Source organism: Mesoplodon densirostris, chromosome 18, assembly GCF_025265405.1.
Source record: "Mesoplodon densirostris isolate mMesDen1 chromosome 18, mMesDen1 primary haplotype, whole genome shotgun sequence".
Taxonomy (NCBI): Eukaryota; Metazoa; Chordata; class Mammalia; order Artiodactyla; family Ziphiidae; genus Mesoplodon; species Mesoplodon densirostris.
In genome coordinates this window covers 56,212,873-56,237,560 of record NC_082678.1, presented here as the reverse complement: position 1 = coordinate 56,237,560, position 24,688 = coordinate 56,212,873, and the positions used below count along the sequence as shown (strand labels likewise).

Here is a 24,688-nt window from a genome sequence, read left to right as displayed (position 1 = left end):
GGTACGCGGGCCTCTCACCGTTGTGGCCTCTCCCGTTGCAGAGCACAGGCTCCGGACGTGCAGGCTCAGCGGCCATGGCTCACGGGCCCAGCCGCTCCGCGGCATGTGGGATCCTCCTGGACCGGGGCGCGAACCCGTGTCCCCTGCATTGGCAGGTGGACTCTCAACCACTGCGCCACCAGGGAAGCCCGAAGTTGGAGATTCTAATCAAGGCATTCTGGCTCCAAAAAGAATATCAAAGACCTGCCCCCAACCCCAAAGCTCAGTTCCCTGGCTGTCTACACTGTGTTCTTATCCACCTGAATCCAGCAGTTAACACTCCAGTTATTTCTGCCTTTGCGGGGAGATAATCCACTGTTTGGCATGGACAAGTCAAATCCATTTTAAGGCAGGTTTTCATTACCGATTTCATTTCTTATCCACGGATGTGAAAATGAAATCTGCCTTCCCCAGATCTCACCCTAGAAGATGGAGGCAGGTCGTGGTAAAAACAGAACCATCTGTCTGTTAGACTGGGCTCAGGGTGTAAAGAGAGACCCCGGAAATGTTGGTCCATAACATGCTGGAGGAAGGTATGGGGAGGTTTTAGTTGCAAATGAATCTTCAGAGTGGGTAATGCCCACCTGCATGCACACACAGTGAGCCTCCTTGCCCCTCTTAGAGCCAGTGGGAAGGGAGATTTGATTTAGAAGGGAGGTGTTCTCAGCTGTCAGGGTCACCTTCTACAAGTCTTGGATCACGCAGGGTTTGGTAAAGAAAACTCCCTAGAGATTTCCCCCTACCTGCCCACCCCCCAACTCCCAGATGGCCTCTTGGATGGTTAAGACCTTCTGGATTCTCAGGGTTATTGCAATAACACAAGATCTAAAATCTATCAAATGCAGATATTAGCTGTCCCAGAAACAACGTGAGTCCAAACACAGGGCTTCAGTTGAGGCTTGAGCTCGAGACCTATATTCCCTTCCTCTTCCTGGAACTCACAGGAGCCAACCAATAGGACATCTCAACCAGAGACAGCAATCTTGGCCTCTCTTGACACAGGGTGCTCGGCCTTGGCCCCAGTCCTTTTCAACCCAATCATGAATTTTCTCTTGACCACTTTAGCCCAAATTACATTGTCTGGGGGAGCCAGGAGCCAAAGGAGGTCAGCGTTTCCAAACCTACCCATCCCTGCCCTGGGCACTCAGTACATTTGCCCGGCTCACTAAGAATTGCATCTTCCAGTACACTGGGATTTTGAAAAACCTGTTGCTTGGGGCCTCGTTGGCATGATGCCCCTGCTTACACCCAGCTTGGGAACTGCTCTGTCTAGAAGCCAGAAACCACATGCTGGTAGGTCTACGCTGCACGTAAGAGGAGACGGCAAAGAGGACGGGTCCAGCCTCCTTCTTCCTGGAGTCAACACTGGATCATCTGTGGCAAAGTCCCTGCTGGCAGAGTGTTCAGGCCTCTGGCTTTTCACCTTTTGGCTTTTCACCTTCCTGCCTGGGAAGGAAGAGCCATTCTCCTGACTAACAGCCCTACGGAAGGGAAGAGAGCTGGAAGTTAACGCTTAAAAGGAGATTGAGGGCTTCCCTGGTGGCGCAGTGGTTGAGAGTCTGCCTGCCGATGCAGGGGACACGGGTTTGTGCCCCGGTCCGGGAGGATCCCGCGTGCCGCGGGTCAGCTGGGCCCGTGGGCCATGGCCGCTGAGCTTGTGTGTCCGGAGCCTGTGCTCTGCAGCGGGAGAGGCCACAGCGGTGAGAGGCCCGCGTACCGCAAAAAAAAAAAAAAAAAAAAAAAAGAAGGGAGGTTGAAAATGTTACCCACGGGGATTCCACTTTTCCTACTTTTTCTCTGTTCCTGTGACCAACAGTCACCAAGAGTTGGCTCCATGTCTACTTCTGTGAGTCGCAGAAAGACAAAGGTATTGGAGTCTGACTGGGGGAACAGACTTTTCTTACCTTAGCGGTAAAGCCGGCCTGAAGACACTGGGGCATGCAGCAGCGAGCCTGGTGGAGTTAAGTGGAAAATTCCAAGGAGACCAGGGGCCGGGGGTTCTTGGAGGAACCGTGGCAGGGGAAGAGTCAGAGACAGACAGAAATATGAGACTCTGGGCAGTGACAAAATAAACTGTTTTAATGGGAGGTTTTCGGAAAGGGCAACTTTTCCTTGTGCTATCAAACAGCCAGTGTCCCTGTCTTGGGGTTTCCTGGGGAGGTACTGGCTGAGCCCCCAACCCCACCGGAAGCGAGGACATTACTCTGACACTATGTTCAGCCCTTCCAGGGATCCAGAGGTGTGTCTTAACGTCAGGAGATTGGAGTGAGCTAGGAGACAGTCCAAAATACACAGTTCCTGTGTGTGCCCGGGCCCGAGGAAGGGGGCAGGGGCTTCACTTCCACCTTAGATATTTCTCCGTAGGGGAAGACAGAGGGGGCAAATCACTTTGAAAATTCAACTCTGACCTTTACGAAGAAAACTGATAGACACTTTAGTATTATATACACGGCAGAGGGGAGAGAAAGTAGAGGGGAAATTGCACTTAATTACAGTAGTTTATAGTTTACACCCATTGGACAAATTTACTTCTTTAAAAGAAATCTCCAGATCAGCCGGGATGGGGGGTGGGGGAGGGAGGTGGCTGATATTTACAGTGTGTTTGGCTCAGTTCAATAGCACGTGTCCTCCTCGCCTCGTTTCAGTAACAGATTCAAGTTTTCACATCAGTTTGTTCGATGAAGGAGCATAATGTAGACGCTCCGGCTTTCTCTCTTCCTCTTCCTCGGTTTCTCATCTCCCGCCTATAGGACAGACCAGATGGGGGAGCTTGACGTCTTGGGAGAGGCATCGTGACTGACAATACTGCATAGAAGGGAAGCTGGGCTCCAGGCCGCGCCTCTCAGAGCGGATTGTCCGAGGCGCTGGCAGGACGTCAGGTGAGCAGGGACCTCTCGCAGGTGCTGCTTGTCAGGTCACTGCGCTTTTCCGAGACAGCTGCCTGGAGGGTGATGGTGTGGAAAATAGGGTCCTTGTTGCTGTGCACAAAGTAAGTGATGTGTGGGCATCACCAGGCTTGGAGAGGACACTGCAGAGAGAGAGGAGAGACAGCTCAGCTGTGTACATCTGCCGGGACCTGGGCCATTAGTCTGGCTTCTCTGGGGGACCTGAGACCCAGCTCAGTCAGCAAAGAGTTGAGGCTGGAGGCCTGGGGACCCCGTGCCTGCTGAGCCCTGCAGGGCTGGTCCTGAAACACGCTCCCTTTAGGAAGATCTAAGTGCCGGCTTCCCTGGCTACTTCAGAAGAGAGAAGTGAATTGCCGCCGACCTTGAAATAGTCATAACTCGCCGACCTTTATCCTGAAGTTGGGCTCCTCTTCCTGTGAGTTTATAAATAAACTGCTCGGTTTGGTGGCAATGGCAGCCGGATGGGGAGCTCTTGCTTCTGGTGGAAATAAGGGTCTCTTCCTAAGTCCTCTAAGAGCAGGGGTTCCCCTAGACCCCTTCCCAAACTGTAATGGACCCGTGAGTAGCAGAGATCCTGTTAAAATGTACTGATAGATTCTGATTCAGTGGGCCTGGGGTAGGCCTAAGAACCTGCATTTCTAATCAGCTCCCAGCTTGGGCGGATGCTGCGGATATATTTTGAGCCACAAGGCCATAAAGTGCAGGAGAAAATCACCACGTACTCACAAACGGTCCATCAGGGAAGAAGCATGGGGAATGGCAAAGTGCTTTCTACAACATTTGTTACTGTCAGGACAAGAGCTCAGAGGATCCGGATCCAAGGGCTGAAGGCCTCTGATGCCAGGCTTCCCGGTGGGTCGGGGCAGGAGACCTACTCAGCATGGAGGAGCCTTTGAGAGGAGCCAGACCCCCATCCAAGGCAGCCTCTGCTCCCAGAGCCCTGGGCCTTGCTCGTCTCAACTGTCTTGGAACACCATTGCCCGGCCTTGCCTCCCAGGGAGTCCCTTTTCTCCTCTCTCCGTCTCCTCCTTCTCTTTCCCCTTTGCTGTCATCTCAGGGGAAGGTTCTGCCCTTCTGCTTCGTGGCTTATTTTCTCAAGACCTCACCCAACACACACGCGTGCGTGCGCACACGCACGCACACCTACCACTACAATTAAAGGCCTATTATCCCACTGTTATCTCATTAATCAGTGCTCCCAGCCATAGCCTTGTATGAGGCTGCCATTATGTCCATTTTACAGGTGAGGAAAACAAAGTCAAAGAAAGTCCGTGGATTGTCCAAGGTTTCAGACCTAGGAGAGTGTGGGGATTCAAACCAGTTCTGGGAGACCTCCCAGCCCGCGTTCTTTCTATCACGCTGAGGTTAGGAGCCTTCTACTAGCTTTCTTCTTGGTCAAGCTGCTTTCTCTGAGCCTCGGTTTCTCCACCTATAAGATGAAGGTCGTTGGGGGATCAGAGGGGCTGCTCTGTGTGCAGTACTCCGCACGGTGCTTGGTGTAACTGTCCGTGGTAACACTGGGCTGCCCGGGGTGCCCCCTCCGGTGCTCCTCGGAGCAGGACTGAGCTGTGCGTCCACAGGAGGGGACAGCTTGCTGGCCCCTCTTCATTCTTGAGGCCCTGGTCAGGGTCCTCTGATACCCTTTGCCTCCTCTTCCTTCCCCCACCCACCCCCACTCTCGAGTTTCTTTACTTCCCACTATCAGCCTTTTTCCAATTTTCAGATTTCAGGTGGAGGAGAGAGAAAATGGCTTGTGACCTTGCAGGTTTCAATAGAAGAGCAAACACCAAGAGCAGATAAGGAGACGCCAGCAAGATTCTATGACCTGTCATTAGGGATGGGCTTTCCAGCTATCAAATGTTTGCTCACATAATAAAATGGTGGCAGAGCCCTAAATGTTGTCAAAGGAACTAGGGTTATTTGCCCCCTTCAGAGTCTAAACACAAACATCTGATAAGGGGTGCACTGTGCTCCCTCAGAACGGAGGCCTGGCTCACCCAGCGGCACGGGGGCCTTGCCCGAGGACCTCTGAGTGACTACAGAGCCCTCGTCTGGAGGGTGTAGCGGCTGGGGGATTGTTAAGGACGTCCTCACCCTAAGAAGATTTGATCCGTAATGGGGAAGAGCTGACGTTTATTGAGGTCCTACTGTGTGCCGGGCTGCACCGCTAAGTAAGGGCTTGACACGCATCATGGCACTGAATGCTCACGTCAAGCCTCTGAGGCAGGTAATTCATTCATTTCGCATGGTTTGGAGGTCCTTCCATATGCTTAGCCCTGTTTTAGGCACTGGGTGTGTGTGCAGTTGTGAACAAGACCCTGTCCCCATCCCCACTGAGATTACATTCTAGTGAGGGTTTTGAACAATGAATGAGTAAAACAAAATGCATAACATAAAAGTTTAGGAGGAGATGAACACTCCAGAAAAATAAGCATGGTAAGAGGTTTCAGTGACTGGAGGGAAGAGGCAATAAATTAGGGAGGGGGATCGGAAGGTGGTCCCCCCACTCTTTGAGGTGGTGATGTTTGAACTGAATGAAATGAACGCAGGTAAAGATATGCATTAAAGAATATTCCAGGGCTTCCCTGGTGGCGCAGTGGTTGAGAGTCCGCCTGCCGATGCAGGGGACACGGGTTCGTGCCCTGGTCCGGGAAGATCCCACATGCCACAGAGTGGCTGGGCCCGTGAGCCATGGCCGCTGAGCCTGCGCATCCGGAGCCTGTGCTCCGCAACGGGAGAGGCCACAACAGTGAGAGGCCCGCGTACCGCAAAAAAAAAAACAAACGAAAAAACCAAGAATATTCCAGTCAGAAGATACCGCAGAAGCAGAAGTCCTGTGGTGGGATTGCTTCAGCTCTTGTTCAGCTGAAGCTGAGTGACAGAGGGAGAAAGGGCCATGGTCTGACCACATAGGGCCTTGGAGGTCCCTGTTTCAGTCTGGTTACAACGGGAAGCTAGTGGAGCGTTTTGACAGGGGAGCGACATGATGGATTTCCCTTTTCCAGAGATCACTCTGGCTGCTGTGTGGTGAACAAAGCACACCCACCCCTCTGGGACAAGACTGGAAGTGGAAAGTTAGGGGCCGCTGCAGGAGCGGAAGACTGATGGGGTGGTGAGAAGCGGTCAGACTGAGGATGCATTTTGAAGGACCCCTAGCAGAACTTATTGATGGACTGGATATGGGATGTGGGGTATGAAATGATCAAGGGTACCCTCAGGAATCTCACTGGAACAACTGGTATCATGTTTGGAAATGGAGAAGCCCAAGGAGGAAGCAATTTGGGTCAGGAGGAATTGGGACAAAATGAAGAGCTGCTATTTTAGGCAGGTTCACTTTGAGAGGCTTGTCAGGTATGTTAGGTATGCATCTGTATGTGCCAAAGATGCATCAGGTTTGTGAATGGACCCTCAGCGGAGAGGTCTGTACTGGAGACAGAATGATAGGATCCATCTTTGTGTACACTTGATCGAAAGCCCTGGGACTGGAGATCGCCCAGGGACAAACATGGAAGAGAAGAGGCCAAAGAATGAGTCCCAGGGCCCTTTGACAGTAAATGTCGCAAAGACGAGTTGCCAGCCAAGGAAAGGAGGAGTGGCCAGTGCCATAGGAGGAGAACCAGGAATGGGTAATGGCCTAAAATCCAAGTGAAAAAAGGAGGGCGTGATTGGCTGTGTCAAAGATAGAGCTTGAGAGATAACCACTGGATTTGGTGACAAGGAGGTATTAGTGAGCTGGCCAAGAGGGGTTTCAGGAACGTGGGGACAAAAGCCAGACTGGAATGTTCTCAAGAGAGGTATACATACAATGGGGGGGGGGTATATATACAATGGAGTACTCCTCAGCCATCAAAAAGAATGAAATTTCACCATTTGCAGCAACATGGATGGATTTGGAGGGTATTATGCTTAGTGAAAGAAGTCAGACAGCGAAAGACAAATACTGTATGATATCACTTATATGTGGAATCTAAAAAATACAACAAATGAGTGAATATAATTTAAAAAGTAACAGATTCACAGATTGTAGAGAACAGACCAGTGGTTACCAGTGGGGAGAGGGAAGGTGGGTGGAAAAAGAAAGGAGATTAAGAGGTACAAACTACTATGAATAAAATAAATAAGCCACAAGGATCTGTTGTACAGCACAGATATTGGAATACAGCCATTATTTTATAGTAACTATAAATGGAGTATAACCTTTAAAAATTGTGAATCAATATGTTGAAACTTATAGAACATTGTAAGCCAACTATACCTCAATTTAAAAAAAAGAAAGAAAAGAGAATTGGGGGTGAGGAAGTGGAAACAGTGAGTACAGATTAAGTTAGATTAATTATAGCTCTATTAATTACAAGTAAAGATTATACTTCCAGTTTTGTAGATGACGGAACTGAGGCTTACAGAGGTTTTAAGTGACGTGCCCAGGGTCTCAGAACAGAAAATTCTGTGCTCTTACCCACTACGTAAGATTACTGCCTTTTCTGCGAATATTCTCGCTGTTCTGATTTTGTAATCATCAGGGCAGGCTAAACATTCGCTATATTAAGACCATGCATGTGTCCCGAGACCTAGTTCTTTTCCTAGGTCTGGTTTTATAAATGCTGGTGATAAACCAAGTCTGATTTATGTGATGAATCTTACGTGGGAAATGTCTGTGACTCTAGGTATCCGATCAACCTTGAGAAATGGTAGCACAGCTAGTGTAATAACTTTTTTTTTTTAATTTTTTTTTTTTGCGGTACGCGGGCCTCTCACTGCTGTGGCCTCTCCCGTTGCGGAGCACAGACTCCGGACGCGCAGGCTCAGCGGCCATGGCTCACGGGCCCAGCCGCTCCGCAGCATGTGGGATCTTCCCGGACCGGGGCACGAACCCGTGTCCGCTGCATCGGCAGGCGGACTCTTAACCACTGCGCCACCGGGGAAGCCCCAGTGTAATAACTTTTGAAGATAACCATTGCTAATTTGATGATTACCCGTTGCCATTAAATGAATTGTAAAATTAAAAAAAAAAAGATTACTGCCTTTTATTTTGAGTGGGACACCAGGGGGAAATAAATGCCCTTTGCCATTTAAAATCCTCCTTCCTAAGCTCGAGAGACACTCAAGGTTACCATCACGGAAAGCCAGGATTGACCCAACTGCCACGGACTGGGTGTTTCCAGCCAAGCGCCGAGCTGAGTGTTTTACAAGTTTTATTGCGTTTTGTCCTTTCAATGATCTCACGAAGGAGGAATTGTTATCTTCATGTTAAAGGTGAGGAAACTGAAGTTCAGAGACGCTAGACTTTTCCCTTTGGTCACACAGGTAGACAATGGTAGAATCTTGAGCCCGGGTCTGCCTCGCGCCCACGTCAGCTCTACATCAGCCCACACTGCCAGTGGGGAAGGTCGGGAGGGTGGGGAGCAGCTGCAGGGCGTTTATGACGATGAGGCTGCCCACCTCCTCTCGTCAGCACCCCTGACAGGTGACTGCTCCGGGGGTCCTCTCCTGACCTCTCTCTATGTAAACTAGGAAGTGGAGCGGTGGGTAGAGAAGTTGTGGAAATAGGAGTGGGCTCACAGCCTGCCCACACTTGTTCTAGCCAAGGTTGGTGCTTGCTGTGGTCTGGTTTCCAGGCTGGCAGGCTGGCGTTTTGCAGGAGGCTCAGGCAGAGACCCACTTAGGTGGTAACTCGCCAGCACCAAGGGTTGAGAAGTGGGGGATGGGGCATAAGCTCTGGAAAGGACGGAGGGCAGTAGCTGCCAAGGATTCCCAGCAAGAAAGTTCCAGCCTGAGGTTCCCGAAACATGAACCACGAGGCCCTGGGGCATGTCTGTCTTGACAATGGAAAATACTGGGATCAGACAGATTCAAGGTCAAATGCTGGCTTTAGCCTTATACTGGCATAACCTTGGGTCATTTCTATGAGTACTTTAAAAATGGATCTTAGGACTTCCCTAGCGGTCCAGTGGTTAAGACTCCATGCTCCCAACACAGGGGGCACGGGTTCGATCCCTGGTTGGGGAAGATCCCCGCATGCCGTGTGGCATGGCACAGCCAAAAATAAATAAATAAATAAATGAATGTTAAAAAAATGGATCTTAGAAGGTGAATGTTGTTTAATGGATGTGGAGTGAGAAGAACCAAAGTCTGGAACTCCAACTCCAGATTTACCATCATGTGAGTTTGGGCAGATTCTTCCCCATCTTTGAAATTCAGGTTTTTGCTCTATAAATCAGGCATACAAATTTCTACCTCGCAGGATGGGTGGGAGGATTAGCCAGGAAATTAAGATGGACAAGCATCTGGAGTGCTGTGTGGCAAATGGGAGGCAGTCAAAAAATGCTAGATCTGAATTCACTCATTCATTCATTCATTCATTCATTCACATTTACTGAACATCTACTAAAGCCCAGGCATTTGGCTACACACAAAGGGCTTGGGTGCTTTGAGAGGCCCTGAACTATTTGCTTTTCTCCTGGGAGATGGGTGAGAGGGCATCCTTGTGCCAGCAGGAGAACGGGAAGCAGGGATCTGGAGCCTGGGCCCAAGAGACAGGATGCGCTTGAGAGACGGTCCTAACCCTGAGAAATGTTATTGTCAGAACCTCCTTTGATCACAGGCAGACCAAGCAGTGAGTTAAATATTGAAGGAGCTAATGGAAGGTGTCTCCTAAAGGATCACAGACAGAAAGGGGTAGGAACAGGGAGGAAGCTATCACTTCGAGCACGTGACTCTGTACTACGCATGGTCTTCAGGCACTTCGAATATTCTGTAAGAGGGAGGTGGGATTTTCCCCTTTAGAGATGAAGAAACTTAGTCTCACAACCACGAATTAACTGCCCAAGGTCGTGTAGCAGGGGTGAAGGAGCTGGGATTGGCTCAAGCATGTTGGTTTTTCCTAGCATTCTACGATGCCTCTAAAGCAGCATTGCCTGGCATGGATCTCTATTCACTGCCCACATCAGCACAGGAAAGATTCTGAGATGCCCTGCCCTGTGGGATTTCTGTTTAGCCCAGCTGTTTCCCCAACCAATTCGACCATGGAATCTTCTCCTCATGCCATGGGCCCCTGATTCCTAGCAATAGCCTTGAGACTCTTTTTGGAAAATACTACATTAAAACAACAAAAAAGCAGAATTGCCACCAATTCTCTTCCAGAACTCACTTCTGACTCTTCGCCTTTGGAACAGAGTTTGTACAACTTTTCTTCACCTTGGGCTCCTTCTGCTGCCAGGAGACGGCATCTTTACCCTCTTTTTACTTCATTCTGTCTTTCCTATTTCCTCTTCTCCTGTAGTTTGTAGGAAGAAAGTTTCCTGACTGGAATACAGTATGTGGGCTTAATTTTTACTCTTGTTCCTGACCGTTAAAGACCACAAGAGCAGCGATTACCACGGGTGTTTTTTTTTGTTTTTTTTTTTGTTTCGCGGTACGCGGGCCTCTCACTGTTGTGGCCTCTCCCGTTGCGGAGCACAGGCTCCGGACGCGCAGGCTCAGCGGCCACGGCTCACGGGCCCAGCCGCTCCGCGGCATGTGGGCTCCTCCCAGACCAGGGGCACGAACCCGTGTCCCCTGCATCGGCAGGCAGACTCTCAACCACTGCGCCACCAGGGAAGCCCACCACGGGTGTTTTAAAGATGGGTATTGGAAGACAAGTATTGTTTAAGTGGAAAGAGTCCAGGATTTAGAATCAAAGACCAAAGTCCGGAAGTTTGGCTCCAGAATATCATCTATGTGACTTTGGGCAGGTGACCCTGCATCTCTGAGCCTCGGTTCATTTCTTTGTACTTCTTAGGAGGTTTTGGTAAAAAAGAAAATGGTGAGATAATGCTCATGAGAAGTATCCATGTAAACTGTAAAGTGCTATATGAAGTTTTATCCTTACTAAATGTTATCATCAGCCTAGAAGTGAGTCCATCATAGACTCCTGAAATATCCGGGGACTCGGAAACAACTTCACAGTAGTTCTAGAGGGCCGTCCGTGCGGCTTCAAGGTCGGCTGGCCACTCTGTCCGGTAGAGGGGAGAAGCCGGCTGGGGGCCGGTGCAGCGTCTCAGAGAGCATCTCGAAGCATTTTGATTAAGAGACCATTTCCTGAATTCAGAGGACTTGTTTCAACAAGCAAGCATCAAAGTCAACTTGGGAAAGACAGGAATCATTAATCACAGCCCCATCTAGGGCTGACCAAGCGGCAGATGGATTGATAAACCTTTCAAAGGGGAAGGTATTCCCAAGCAGGGCTGCTGCGCCTGGCTGCCCCCCTGATTGAGATTTGTGAGCACAGATAAATGTTTTCCCGGCTCGCTACAGAGAGTGGGAAATCACATGGGAGTGGAAGGGCAGGGCGAGGGGGGCTGTCCTTTCATCTTCCAATGGGTGAGAGAAGAGTAGCAAAGCAGGTCCCACACACCTCTCCCTCCCCAACACCCCCAGTTCCAGAGCCTGGATGCCTAAGTTGTATGTGTTTCGGCATCCAAGATGTGCCAGGCGCTTAATCTACATGACATCATCAAATCCTCAGAACAAGCAGATGTTATGATTTGTTTTAGAGATGAAGAAAGTGAAGGCTCACAGAGGTCAAGGTCACCAAGCAAGTGGCAAAGCCAGGAATTGAACCCACCTGTTTGATGCCGGAGGACCAGGAGGAGATGGGGGCAAAGGAAGGACAGAGAAGGCTGAGCCCGTGAAAGAACTTGCTCAGAAACACATGGCGCTGGATGAGGTGGGATTTGAGGGAAAAAAAGACCATCAACAGGACCAAACCCTGCCGAGAGCATCTGACACGAAGTTCAAGGTTGTCGCCTACTTATCTAGCGATCAATAAAGGCCAAACAGTTCCCACACTGCCCAGACCCCAGCTACTAAAAGGTCCTATTGTGTTACTCTGGAATTGTGACCTGTGTTCAGACATCTTGTCCTGTTTTCTAACTCTTGGCATCTCATTCCAGTCCAGCTGTCCAAGCTACAGCCTCACCATGGGTGATCTTTACTCTCCATCCCCGCTATGTGGAGGTGGGCATTCGTCATCAACTGACATGGTGACTAAGCCTCTGGATTCCCCACTTTCAATGCACCAGGAAGTTGATTCTAAGTTTCTCTGTAAAACACCAAGTAAATGCAGGTCCCTGGCAAGGCCAGGCGGTCTACTGGGGAGTCCCCATGGGTTGGCAGAATTGCATCATTCTCTAGAGCTTACAGCGCTGGGGGTCGAACATGGGCCCTGGACTGGGTGAATCAGCCTGAGGACTCACTGTTCACTTTCTCTATTGGTGGGAAATCCTCAGGGATCCTTCTTGCAAAGCATGGAACCCCGCAGGGGGTCTGACTTTCTGAGCCCTCCTTGGAAATACCTTTTCCGTGGCTCACTGATCAATGCATTGGAGATACTCAATCTCAGTGCCTATAGGCTCTGTGTAATCCAGTCTCTAGCAACTGATCAAACTTCAGTACTGGGCGGAGCAATAAGTCCCTGCCCTTCAGGCTGTGGCCCATCTTCTTTGCCCTGTGACCTCAGGGATTCCTTTAGCAAGTACCAGGGGAGCCTCAGAAGGCTCACGCTTGTGGCTGAGTCCACACTTACCGCACCCTCTGCACATGAGTAGCCATAGTCATCCCTCCCCTCCCCCTGCATCTTCTTGCCGGCATTACCTGTTTACTGGAAGACATGTTGGTGAGCGTACTGATGCTGCTGGTATCTGTGACCACCATTGCAGATGGAAACCGGGAGGTGTGGGAATACTGGGGGGGTTCCTGCTTGTGTGCATACACTAGAGAGACAAAGTGAAGACAAAATCAAGGTGTAGATCACACAGGCGTGAGCATAGCTACAGACCCCCGCCACCTCCGTCCCACACCACTGCTCCTGCTTCCCCAGGCAGATAAAAGGAAGGTGGTGGTGGTGGTGGTTCTGTCTGGCAAGGCAGTGCGATGTGATAAAAAGAACGGCCATGTGTTTAAATCCTGGCTCCTTAATCAACTCAGTTAGCCTCAGTTTCCTCACCTCTAAAATGGGAATGATATAGGATTAGAAGAGTTTGTGTTTAAAGCACTTCATACCAAATAGATCAATAGCTTTGCACAGTGCCTGGTATGCAGTGGTGGATGGCACTTCTGGGATGGGAGCACTTCTTTCCCCCTGACTTTCAACAAAGTATTAGACTCCTGGGCATCAACAAGTGATCCTTAGGCATATGTGGTGCATCTGAGAACTTAAGGCAAAAAAAAGTTCTAAGTAGCTGGCAAAATGAAGGAGCTGGCCTGTTTGCCTACTGTTTCTGCCATGACTCAAGTACCAGGTCTCGTGCTAGCAACTGTAGCTTAATTAATAATTGTAAACGGACATGGATGTCATTACTTGTATAATTCTGGGCTGTTCCAGTTTGCACTAAAATGCCTTATGACATCACACAAATATGAAGGCTGATGGACAAAAGGAGACTAGATTCCAATAAAACCTCCAGGAGCATGTGGCCCACTTTTTGTTCTTCTAGCATGTGTCCACCAAGTCTGGAACCTTTGACTCATGCTAGTTCATCCATAAGAGTCATGTAAATTCCAGGTCACATGACCAACCCGGAACGCATGTGGACGTTTGGCCTTGAGGGAGGGACCAGCTTGTTCTACCAAGGAGTCCTCCACTTGGGAACGGGGGTGAAGGTCACAGCCCGCCGCCTCAGCCTGCCTTTCCCTTGGAGGGAGGCTGGTTATTTCCTGGTCTGGGGCCCCATGAGCTATCTCTTCAGAGCCAGCCAGGCCAGCTGGGCCATGGCAGTCCACAGGTCACTGGTGACCACTCTCTGACTGTCATGCCTGGGCCTCGCCACTGAGGAATCCTGCCCAGGTGAGGGGCGGGGCCAAGTGGGGAGCATATTGGCCCTGGGCGGAAGGGCCGTGGTACACCTGTGGTCCCAGACTCTGCTGCAGGCTGTGGCAGATTTTTTTAAAGCCTCGAAAATGTGATTGGAATGTGAGATGGTACTTAGAAACCAGCTCCGCAGGCCTGGGGATAGAGCCCCGAGCATAGAAGAACCCTGAACTTGGCTGGTCTCCCTCAGACCCACAGCTCTGCCTGAGGCAGCTGGAGGAGAAACTGAAATCCTCTTTCCCATCCCTGCCTCCTTCTATTAAAGAGTCCCTTAGTAAATAATCACTTGCATTTTTACAACTCTTAACGCTTACCAAACACAGTTCACACCTATTTTTGTTTCATTTCCGTAATCACTCTACGTGCACACTATTTCCATTTTCCATTTTACGAGGATGAAACTGAAGCTGAGAGTAGCTAGGGAACTTAACAATGGCTCCCTAGCTGGTAAGGCTCAGAGCCAGGATTTAATCACACAGCTAGGTCTGTCTGACCCTAAGGCTATCACTGTATTCCACAGACGTCCCTGGTGTCCCTGTGGGAACTGTGCTTGAAGCAGGGAAGCCACCCTTTCCATGATTTCTCCCCAGACTCAGAGGCCAGGGACTATAGGCTGACGTGGCCAGAGGACTGGGGGTCTGGGGCTCAGGACGGGGTAGGGGGAGAGACACGGGGGATGGGGGTGGGTGGGAACTAAATGGTTGAAAGGTAGACTTGGGGTAGGTGTAGAAATTGGAGGCGGGAAGCAGCCTCTGTGTGGTGGGCAGAAACTCTAATATTCCTTGTGCAGGATGATGTGTAGGCGGTATTTTCTGCTCATGTTCATGGTTCTTGATTGGAGATGTTTGGGGTGTGGAAACTGGAGGGTGTGGGGACTCTGGAAGATTTTTCACTTTCAGAGAAGGCGAATAGGAGGCAAATTATATGCCAAGTCTGATCCTTTGGTAACAGCTGCCTGGAATTTTGAACTGAAAAGGCTAAGTTGAGGCTTGTTGGGAAAAGGGGCTGTGCTTGATTGGGGGTCTCTTCCACGGGGGCCAGGGTGGGAAAGGGGGCATGAGTTCGTTCCACATCTAAGCTACCCTTACTCTCTATCTCCAGCTCCCCTTTCCATACAGGCCTTAATTGCCTTCATCAAATCTTCCCCCAGGAATCCTGGGGGTAGAGAAGAGGACCAGAAAAGGCACAGCCCTGCATACGAGTTATGCTTGAGATATTGGCTTTGTTGATCACAGGTAGGGAAACGTGACCGGACCAATAAGCTTCCAAGAAACTTCAGACCCACAGAGGGAAGAGCTTGGCTGCTTGAGGTCCCTCTGGGCTCCCTCCCCGACTTGCCCGTGTCCTTACTGTGTGAGTTCTGCAGCTGCGTCACAGCGGCCATGAAGGGCTGCTGGGCCATGTGGCTGCCCGGACTCTGCTGCATGAGGGGCTGCTGGTGAGAGCTGTGCAGCTGCTGGGAGAACTGGACGGGCTGCAGGGCTGCCAGGCTGCCGGCCACACTGTTGATGACAGGGACGCTCTGAGCTTGGGAGGAGTTGAGGCCTGTGGGAACAAGAGGGAAGATTAGAGATGGCTTCAGGGAGGAGGACAGGTGAACAGATGTGAATGGTCATCAGCGGAGGCCCTGCTATTTGCCAGGCACTGGGCTGAGCCTGTTACGTAAGAGACTGCACAGAAAGCAATTTTATAGACCCATCGTATAGACCCAAAAACTGAGGCTTAGAGAGATGAAGTTGACTCGCTCAAATTCCACAGCGAGTTGCGGATGCAAATGGGCTTTCAACCGATCTGACGGAGACCCGAGAGTCTCCCAGAGCTGTCCTGTGACCTCCCACACTTGGCTCCCTTGAAGTTGCAGGGAACTATGCTTGCCTGCTCCGTCCATGCCTGGCTCTGCCGGAGCAGAGTTCAAGGCGTCCACACTAAGGTGCAGATTACTGCCCAGAGATGTCTGTCCAGCAGGGGGCAGGAGTGTGCAGGGACCCACATCTGGATAAAAAGCAAACCCCCCTCCACAGTCCTGGAGGTATGGAGCCTGAAGCCCCTCATTTAGCGGGCTGTGCAAAACCCGAAAGAGGTCCGATGCTCTTTCTCTTGACTGTAACAGAGAGGGGATAAAACACTGCAACTCAATCAGTCTGTGAAGCGGGTATATCTTATCTGGCAGCACAGGGCTGGTGGCCTCAAAAGGACCAGGTATTGGAAGGAGGAAGTAGTAAGTTGAAGGTTGGCAGTTACAGTAGGTGTTGCTTTCTGTTCTGGAAGGACGAGGGCCTCCATGGCTCTGTACTGTGTCTGTATCCTAAGGTCTCTTTAGAACTGGGGCCGGCACCGCAAAGATCAGGTCCCTGGGACCCACCCTCCATCGTCTCCCTGGGCGGGACTCTGGGGAAGGCACCTGAGGCAGGGTGGGAGTGGGGATGTGAGGATCAGGGGAAAGACACCCCAACCTCTTTCCTGAAACTGCCAAGGTTCCTTTGACCTTGCTTTCTGGGAAGTGGGGGGAGGAATGAGATGAAGAAGGAATCCCAGAGAAAGGTCTCTTTTAGGCAAATGTGGAAAAGACACCCAGAGAGCCTTTCCTGAGATGGAGAGGGTTCCATAAGCAGGTTCACAGGAGGAGGCAGTCCTCTGTGGACATAGCACCAAGACCTCAACAATTGCCTGCTCAGAACCCAGCTGATACTGTTATCAGAAACCTAAAAGGTGAGACCCATGAGCAGAAGGGAAGAGGAACAAGCCCCCTCCTGGCTCTCCTGGCTGGGACTGGGGAGGTGGGGTCCTCTGAGCACTCAGAATAATGCCATCTCCAATTTCCCAGGGGTTCGGCTTCTCCTCCAGGCAGTGTCTCACCCGATACCATGATCTCCTGTTTCCCTTTCCTACCTTCTACGGAAGGTCTCAGTACCCGAGGAAGCCCCATGGATTTGCTGTTGTCCCCCCGAGCCCGTTGCCACTGCTCTTTTTGGGAAATCTCTGCCCAGAAAAGCAAATTATGCTGTCTAGAGTGGATGACAGTGGAGGGCATACTTCTGCAACCTGCCTGTGTTTTAGAATCATCCTGGGGAGCACTTTAAGAAATATACATTCCTCGGCCTCACCCATGACTTAATGAGTCAGACACTTTAGAGGTGAGGCCCAGGAATTTTATTTTCAACACAGTCTGTGACCCTGATGTGCCTCAATTCCAGGATGGAGAGCCACTGATGTCATTCGAGCTCCTGCGGAGTGTGACTCTTGGCCTTTCCATCTGTTTTCTGGGCACTGGTTCCTGCTTAAGAAGCATGTTATCCAGTCCAGTAGGTGAGTAGAAAACGAGGAATTGGCACTGCTGGGTAATCTGTTATCACATTCTCCTTGGGCCTCTGCAGTCGCCAGGCAGGGCCCACGTGCTCAACAGGACAGGAGTCAGCTATTCCTTGCCCCAAAACTCATCTCTCGGTTTATTGGCCTGTCATGTGGAGAGCAGTACAAGCTTGGACTCGTAACTGATTCTTCATCCTGATACTCCATGGGGTAGGACCACTGCATCTCAGCCACGTTTTCTGGTGACCCTCATCATGCTTCAAGTACACGTACACACACACACACGTACACACACACGTACACACACACACACACACACACACACACCCTTCTAAGGTCAACGTACTCTGGTGTTGGCTGTCTGCAGTAGGAGATTAAGATTATTGTAAGAAGGTAGAGAAGTATGGGTGAGAAAAATTAGGAGGAACAAAACAGAAAAATATGTAATAGCTCCAGGGAAAATTTTAATTCAGATAGTGCCTAAGAAAATATATAGCTGTGTGTGTCAGCCAAAGCTGGACGTGTAAAGAGAGAAGGTAAGTGGGACAGTTTGTGTATCATTTTGGTTGTAAAAATATAGGTGGGATATCTTATTTGTAGGCCTTTTCAAATCTTCTAGAAGGTAAGCAAGCTGGTTTCAGTTATCCTATCTCTTTCTCAAACCCTGGTGTTAGCGTGGTTACCATATTCCTGGAGAGGGCCCCGTGGAAAGGCAGCAAATTTTAAATACTTAATTTTGTGAGTTCTCTAAAGGCTTCTCCTTTCCCACTTCCCTTTACAGAACTCAATGGGGAGGGCATCAATCTCCCAGCTGCTGAGGACAGAGAGAGCCACACTGATTCATTCAGTAAACTCCTGTGTCTCCTAGGGGCCTAGCCCTGTTTTGCCCTCAAGGAGAGCACAAGTCCTTCTCTTCAGAAGTGATCTGGGTTGCTACCCTGACGAGAGATGGTTTAGGGAGAGAGGCGATCCCCAGGGTGAAAGAAAGGTAAGCAATGTACTGCCCTTAGATCTTTCCCGAGACTTCTCAGGGATGCTTCCCTGGGTCACAAGGAAGACTTGGCCTGAGCTGTTACCGTAAGCCTGAAATATGCTGAATACTCATCAACATTATTACTCTGAGACAGACATCCACCGGCACAGCCGTGTCAGCCTTTCCGTGCCCTGAAATGGCCCGTCTGTGATGGATGGGGACAGACTCTCTGTGGGATGTAAGCTGCTGGGGCTGGAAGGACCTGACCCCTCTCCCTGTCTTCAGGCCTGGGCATACACAACCTATTTCTCCTTAAATCTGTCAAGGCTCAGAGATGCTGTGAAAGTTTCCTGCAGAGTTCCTTCTCAGTATGTTTTCACCGTGGGCCAAGGAGGTCTCGTTCGACCACACAAAATTCCCCTTTAAGAAGGAAGCCCCTCATGTCTTGCTCCATCTTGGCCAACACAAAGAAACATCAACACAACCCAACCTCCTGGAAAATCCATCACATACTTAGGGATAGGAATGAACACCAGTCAAAAGTATAAGCTACAATATTATACATACTCATGCTTTATCGATTTACAGGCGTGTCTACACACACGGTCATTGGATTGCCTCAGTAACCCATTTTACAGATGAGGAGACTGACCTTCATAAAGCTTCAATGATTTGACCCACAATGCACAGCTGGTGAGCTGTGACCAAGATTCAACTCCGTTCCATAATTTTCTCTTATTTTAGGCTAAACAATCCAAATCTTGTTGAGGAGAGAAATAAGGAACGAAACGAGCTGAATCAAACCTACAAGTGTTGGGTGAGTTTTAAGGGGATCTTCTTTAGTTCTTCTGTTTTTGTTTTTTTGTTTTTTTAAATCAGGTTGACTCATTTCCCATGCTGCTCCTCCCTGCCCCCAAGTTTTCTGACCAAGAACAGAGCTTACTTTGTGCAATGGCCATGACTCCAGAGAGGGGTGTCATGATGAGGTTTTGAGATTGCTGGGGATTGTGGTGGGACAGGCTGTGGATATTCGTCAAGGTGCTGACCGGGGGCAAACCTCCTCCTGAGACTGAGATCTGCTGGAGAGAAAAAAACAAGAGCAGCGTGAGCAGAATCAGGGTTGCAAAGAGCAGTGTCCAAAATGACGTGGCTTAGCAATTCCTTGGCATGGCTAATTCACTGGGCCATTCATTCATTCATTCATTCATTCAGGAATAATTATTAAGCACCAAGTGAGGGATAGGTACAGAGGATGGAGTGGTAAGTAATATTGACCATAATCCCTTCCCTCATGTGCCTCTGTTTGTTGACTACCTTTGAATTACTAGCTTGCCTTAGAGACTCCTCAGCCCATGTGTATTATATGATTGTCTCTGGCTCATGTTGAAAGTATCCTCTGTTCTGCTCTATGCCCTCTATATTATTGGTGCTAAAGACATGTGATTGCTAAAAATAGTAGCTGAAGAAATGCCCTGGGATTCCCTAGAGTAGCAGATTAGGGCCCAGGCAGGAGCACAGGGAAGCTTTCACTGAGTACAGGTTCTAGGAAGCACTGCTCATGCATTAACTCACAAACCTCACTAGAGGCACGAGGCAGATACTTCTGCCATTCCCATTTCATGGATAAAAAAACTGAGGCTCAGACTAGTTGTGCATATTGCCTGAGATCTGACAACTAGTAAATGGTAACTCTTGTATTCAAACCCAAGTCTGTCTGACTCTAAAATTCAAGCTCTTACTTTTTACAGAGGACTTTTCCCTGACAACTATTACTAAGGTTTTTCTGGGGGAGATCAGCCATTATTGGGCTTCTCTACTTTTCCCAAATCTCTGCTATACATTTAAAAAAAAATTTTTTTTTTTTTTGGCAAGGAGCTACTATTGCAATGATAACGCTACTACATGAGGCTTGGCTCCAGGTACCCCTACTCTGTTTCACCATTATACTTTAATGACATATTAGTAAGAGAAACCTACTGAGTTTCGTGTATTTTTGTCCAAGGCCACTCTGAGTCCTTCTATTTATTCCTAATAGTGTCTTTTCCTTATTGATTTTCTTCATTTTCCCAAGTGTATATATAACGGCATCACAGGCATATAATGCTAATTGGGTCTCTTCCTTGCTAGTGCTAATATGTCTACATGTCATATTGCATTGGTTAGAATTTTCCCAGTAGTATTAACCAGTAACAGAGGTAACAGATGTACTTACTTTGATTCTATATTATCAGAAATGCTTCCAACGTTTCCCCATTAATTATAAGGAGTTTTCAGTTTTACACACACATACACACACACACACACAACATACTTTTATTCACGATAAAGTAGCTTACTATTTATAGTTTTAAAATATTTTTTTAAAGTATTACTAGGAAAGGACAGTCCCCCCTCACTCTGAAATAACTCAGACATTCTTGATGGCGTCAGGAATGCTGACAGGTGGGTCAGGGTTGGGATACACACATCAGGTGTTTGAGTCGCCCTTTCCTTCTTCCTTCCCTTGTGACCCAGAGCTCCTTAGACTATAGGTCTCACACCAGCACCCAGGGGGGAAGACAGTCTCTCCTGCCTGCCCTTCTGATCAACCCCATAGCTTCCAAGGTGAATTTGAAAAAGAAAGAAAAAACCAAACAGGTTTGTTTGTGTTTTTAAAATGAGCATCAAGACATGAGTTAGGGGTCACGTGACCAAGAAGGAATTCTGACCACATCAAACAAGAGAGAACCAGCTTGTTTGCTGGACTTGTTTTTCAAAATGTCAGAGTCATTAAAAAAAAAAATCAGTGACCTGCCTTCAGACTTCCCCTGAGTAATGCAGTCCTTTGGAGGAAGTCAATGGAGTGACAGTAATCTCTGCCATTTCGATGTCTGGTTTTAATGGTGAAAGAGAAATGTGGGTGCTAATGATAAAAACACTTGAAATGTGTATGGCTTTAGCGCTTGTAAAGTGCTTTCACTGATTGTCCTCAATAGGTAATGACACACATAGGGAAGGCATGATGATTATTGCTCTATGGTACAGATTAAGAAACTGAGCCTCTCTCAATGTCTTGTAATAACCTACAATGGAAGAGAATGTGAAAATATATATATATATATTTATATATATGTATAACTGAATCACTTTGCTGTACATCTGAAACACAACATTGTAAATCAACTATATCTCAATAAAAATTTTTTTAAAAAAGAGAAAGAAAGTGAGCCTCAGAAGAGTTGAGACATTAGCTCTGTGTCACCTGACTAGCAAGCGAGGAGGCCAGAATTCAAACCCAGTGTTGCTGGGCTTTAAATCCCACCCACTTACTATTTTGGGGGGCACCTTGGTCAAGCTCCTTCCCACTCTAAAATTCAACCTCATCTTCTATTTGCCTTCAGGACTGATGGAAGCCAGGGAGCTGCCAAGAATATCGGTCATGATCCTCACAGGATAATCCAGACAGTTTGAATGGTATCAACGTGGCCTTTTGCAGTCCTTTGCTTTGTGCTTTACACACCTACCATCTACAAGGTTGGTACAATTAACTCTCCTTTGCAGACAAGAAGACGGAAGTTTGGAGAAGTTAAGAAATGTGCCCAAGTGGTACAGTGGCCATGAAGGGCAGGCGATCTGCCTCCAGGCCTGAGCTTTTCACTATTAAGCTCTAGTGCTTTGATACTGTGAAAGTATCCAGGATGTGCTTTTCCAACACACAAGGTTCAACAGACACAGACTGCAATCTGAAACCTGGCCAGCTCTTTGTAGACGCACGCCATTTGGGCATGGGGTGGGGGCCAAACAGAACAAAAGAAAGCTCCAATGGATCACCATTATTTCCACAACCAATCCCTGTGGGAAGGTTTCAAGTGCACATCCTACCACAGGTCAGCACACAGAGACTGTCATTCCCTGGATGGGTCTTATCCCCAAAACAGCAGAGTTACAGGCAATCCTTACACCACCCCGGTGATGCAGGCATTGTTATCCCCCATTTTCCAGATGAGGAAACTGAAGTTAAGCAACGTCCATCCTATGGCTGATAAACAACAGAACCCAAGACGTGGACACACTAGTTCCCTTGCTGCGTTATTTTTAACCATACTCCACTCCTGTCTTTGTTGGACCAAGATCTGTGATGGGCTTGTTATATATTAACCGAAAACAGACTCTTGAATTTGGGCATCCAGTGATAGTGACATAACATATGAGCCACGGTGTTGGAAACTAGAGAAAAGCTGGTCCCGGCAAACAAGCTTCCAGGTGTTTGCTAACGTTGAGGTGTGCTGTCTTGGTCAATCATCAATCCAATAACATACTGCCCATTAGGGCGCTGCCGAGCAGAAGAGGAAGAAAAAAGCGTCTCCTGCGGCTGCCTTTGGAGCGCCCCGGCCTGGGTGAGGCAGTTTGCTTGTTAGGAGGAAGGGCGGGAGGGCTCACAGGGAAACCCCAAGGACCTTCAAGCAATAGGAGAGGAGACCCGTTTCCTCCGCTGGGAAGCCAAGATCTCTCCCGCGAGGCCCCCCCACCCTCCTCCAGGGAAGTCTGGGCAATCCTTTAACTTATTTGGGTCTCACAAGGCAGCCAAAGAAGAAGCTTAAGGGATGAGAGGTGGGCAAGGGGGCGGCGAAAGGGCTCCCATAGGAGCATCTTTCGTTTCCTTTTGCAGAGACCACTACCAGGGAGTGATCAGCTCAAGTCCCCAAACTAGAGTTGGCCAGGCGTGGCGCTCCCCTTGGATATTACACTTTGTTTTTTCCTCCAGGGAGCTGGGGACTCAGTCACCTGTGACTCACCATTCCTGTGTTGCCTACACGGCACACACGTCAAGGTCTAGAATGGCATCGGCTCCCTGCGACAACCCCCCCACCCCCGCCGCCTCTAGGTCAGACACCTTGAAGGAAGGCATACGGCTCCGCCTTGAGCTTGGAAGCCAGGAACCCACGGCTCCTCCCTCCCGTGAACACAGAGCATGACCTGAAGCACCAAGTTTCCCACGTCCTACCCTTCCTAGTGTTGTCATGCTCGTGTTCTCTTGGAAGCCGCCCTCCCCTGCTGCACTTGTGTTGCTTGAGGATTAGAACTTCGAAAATTCAACATCAACTAGTCTGTTCCTCACTGGGCGGGGCTGCTCAACTGACACCTGGGGCTGGGCTGTGGTTATGGGTATAGATAACTTCATTCAGGGAGAATGATACTGACATTCACCTAACAACCACCACGTTGTCATTCATCGAATATTTACCGACCCAAACACCGTGCCTCTCGTGTTATCACCTTTGTCCCGCCAACAACCCTAGTGTTATTACCTTTTATAGATGAGAAAGAAAGAGCTAGAACCTGCCCAAGGCTACACAGCGATTAAGTGCCAGAGCTGGGATTTGAACCCGGGTCATTGTAACTTCAAAGTTGGTGTTTCCCACTCACCTGGTAAGCACCGCCCCACCCCACCCCACCTGCCATTTTGTGCTGTGATCTTCACTGCCGTCCAGTGTCCTTCAAAACCCCTGTGCCGGAAGCTTCCCCACCTCTCGCCATCCACTCAGTCCTGACTTAACTACCCTCCTTGCCAGGACCAGGGGGGTGTGAAGAGGAAGAGGGGGCTTGTTTCAAAGTGAGGTGCTCTCTGGGTTAAAAAACTGGCTTTGGAGGCCCTGGGTTGGGGGGCATGAATGAGCATTTTATCAACTCAAATGTCACTGGCAGCCCCAAAACAAACAGTGTCCCACCCGCTTTGCTCCTTTATGAGGCATTCAATCAATAAAACGAGAGCAGGGCTCTGTCAGATTTATTGGCTGGGTTCAAACCGAACACCTCTTCCACCCGCCAAAGGCTGGGTCGCCGGTTCTACCTTTCCGTTCCAACCCTGGACGGCCCCCATTGTCCCCTGTGGGGCTACAATGGTTCATTGTTTGAGGCAGGCCTTGTGAGAAGTTGTGTTTGTTTTACCTCTTATCTTATCAGCTCCAGAGCTACAATGGCCCAGGTGTACGCACCATTTTACCATCAGGTGAGAGGAGATTGTGGCCTGGGTCCAGGCTGGCTGGAGAGACTTGCTGTAAAACAGACTGGCTAGTCACCATGGCGCTGTTGCCATGGTGACTGATGGTTGAGGAGGAAGTGACCTCATTGTTTCCCGGCTGGCTGTAGCGCACTCCTGCAAAACAAGGCAGACCCAACAGCGGATATTAGTGCCACCTGGCCCGAGAACACTTGCTTTCTAGGGTGGATGACAAGGAAGAAAAGCTGCCTTCTTTCCCCTGTCTACCCATGAGAAATATCAGCTGTCTTTCTCTAGGGTAGAGGTTGCATGGCCTCTGCTTGAATTCTAGAATGTAATCTCCATGAGGGCAGGATGTTTTTATCTGTTTTGTTTTGTTCATTGCTGTATTCCCTCGGTAGCCACTCAATAAATATCTGTCAAATGAATGAACAAACGAATGAACAAATGAATGGATTCTGAATCTTGTTGCTTCAGCATAGTTCTTTCAGGATTTAGGGCCTTCTCTTTCTGGCTGGCGTATTTGTTTTGCTCTTCAAAATGCCTTCTAGAAATGTTTCCCTGGCATCGCTTGGCCAAGTAGGGCTTCAAAGCATGAGTTGACGGATTTTACAGAGAGGCACTGGCCCAGCGAC

General features: G+C 49.1%; 1 protein-coding gene and 1 non-coding gene across 5 annotated transcripts in view; one reads left to right on the top strand and one right to left on the bottom strand.

The window, feature by feature from the left end:
- Positions 1 to 2,954: 2,954 nt before the first annotated feature.
- Positions 2,955 to 24,688, bottom strand: part of HNF1B (HNF1 homeobox B) — a 52,460-nt gene continuing 30,726 nt past the window's right edge. For 2 of the 4 annotated variants that reach the window (XM_060081150.1, XM_060081152.1), the window contains exons 5-9: positions 24,049 to 24,209; positions 19,017 to 19,149; positions 15,142 to 15,336; positions 12,576 to 12,694; positions 3,007 to 3,067 (exon numbers count right to left, since the gene is read on the bottom strand). In XM_060081150.1, the coding sequence (XP_059937133.1) occupies positions 3,047 to 3,067; positions 12,576 to 12,694; positions 15,142 to 15,336; positions 19,017 to 19,149; positions 24,049 to 24,209 (629 nt within the window). In that variant the 3' untranslated portion in view covers positions 3,007 to 3,046. Of the gene's footprint in view, positions 3,068 to 12,575; positions 12,695 to 15,141; positions 15,337 to 19,016; positions 19,150 to 24,048; positions 24,210 to 24,688 lie in introns of all 4 variants that reach the window. The other 2 variants (XM_060081151.1, XM_060081153.1) reach the window with 2 other exon arrangements.
- On the top strand, positions 7,427 to 7,558 carry LOC132479433 (small nucleolar RNA SNORA72). The gene has a single exon (XR_009530548.1). It is a non-coding gene; the product is annotated as a small nucleolar RNA SNORA72 (small nucleolar RNA).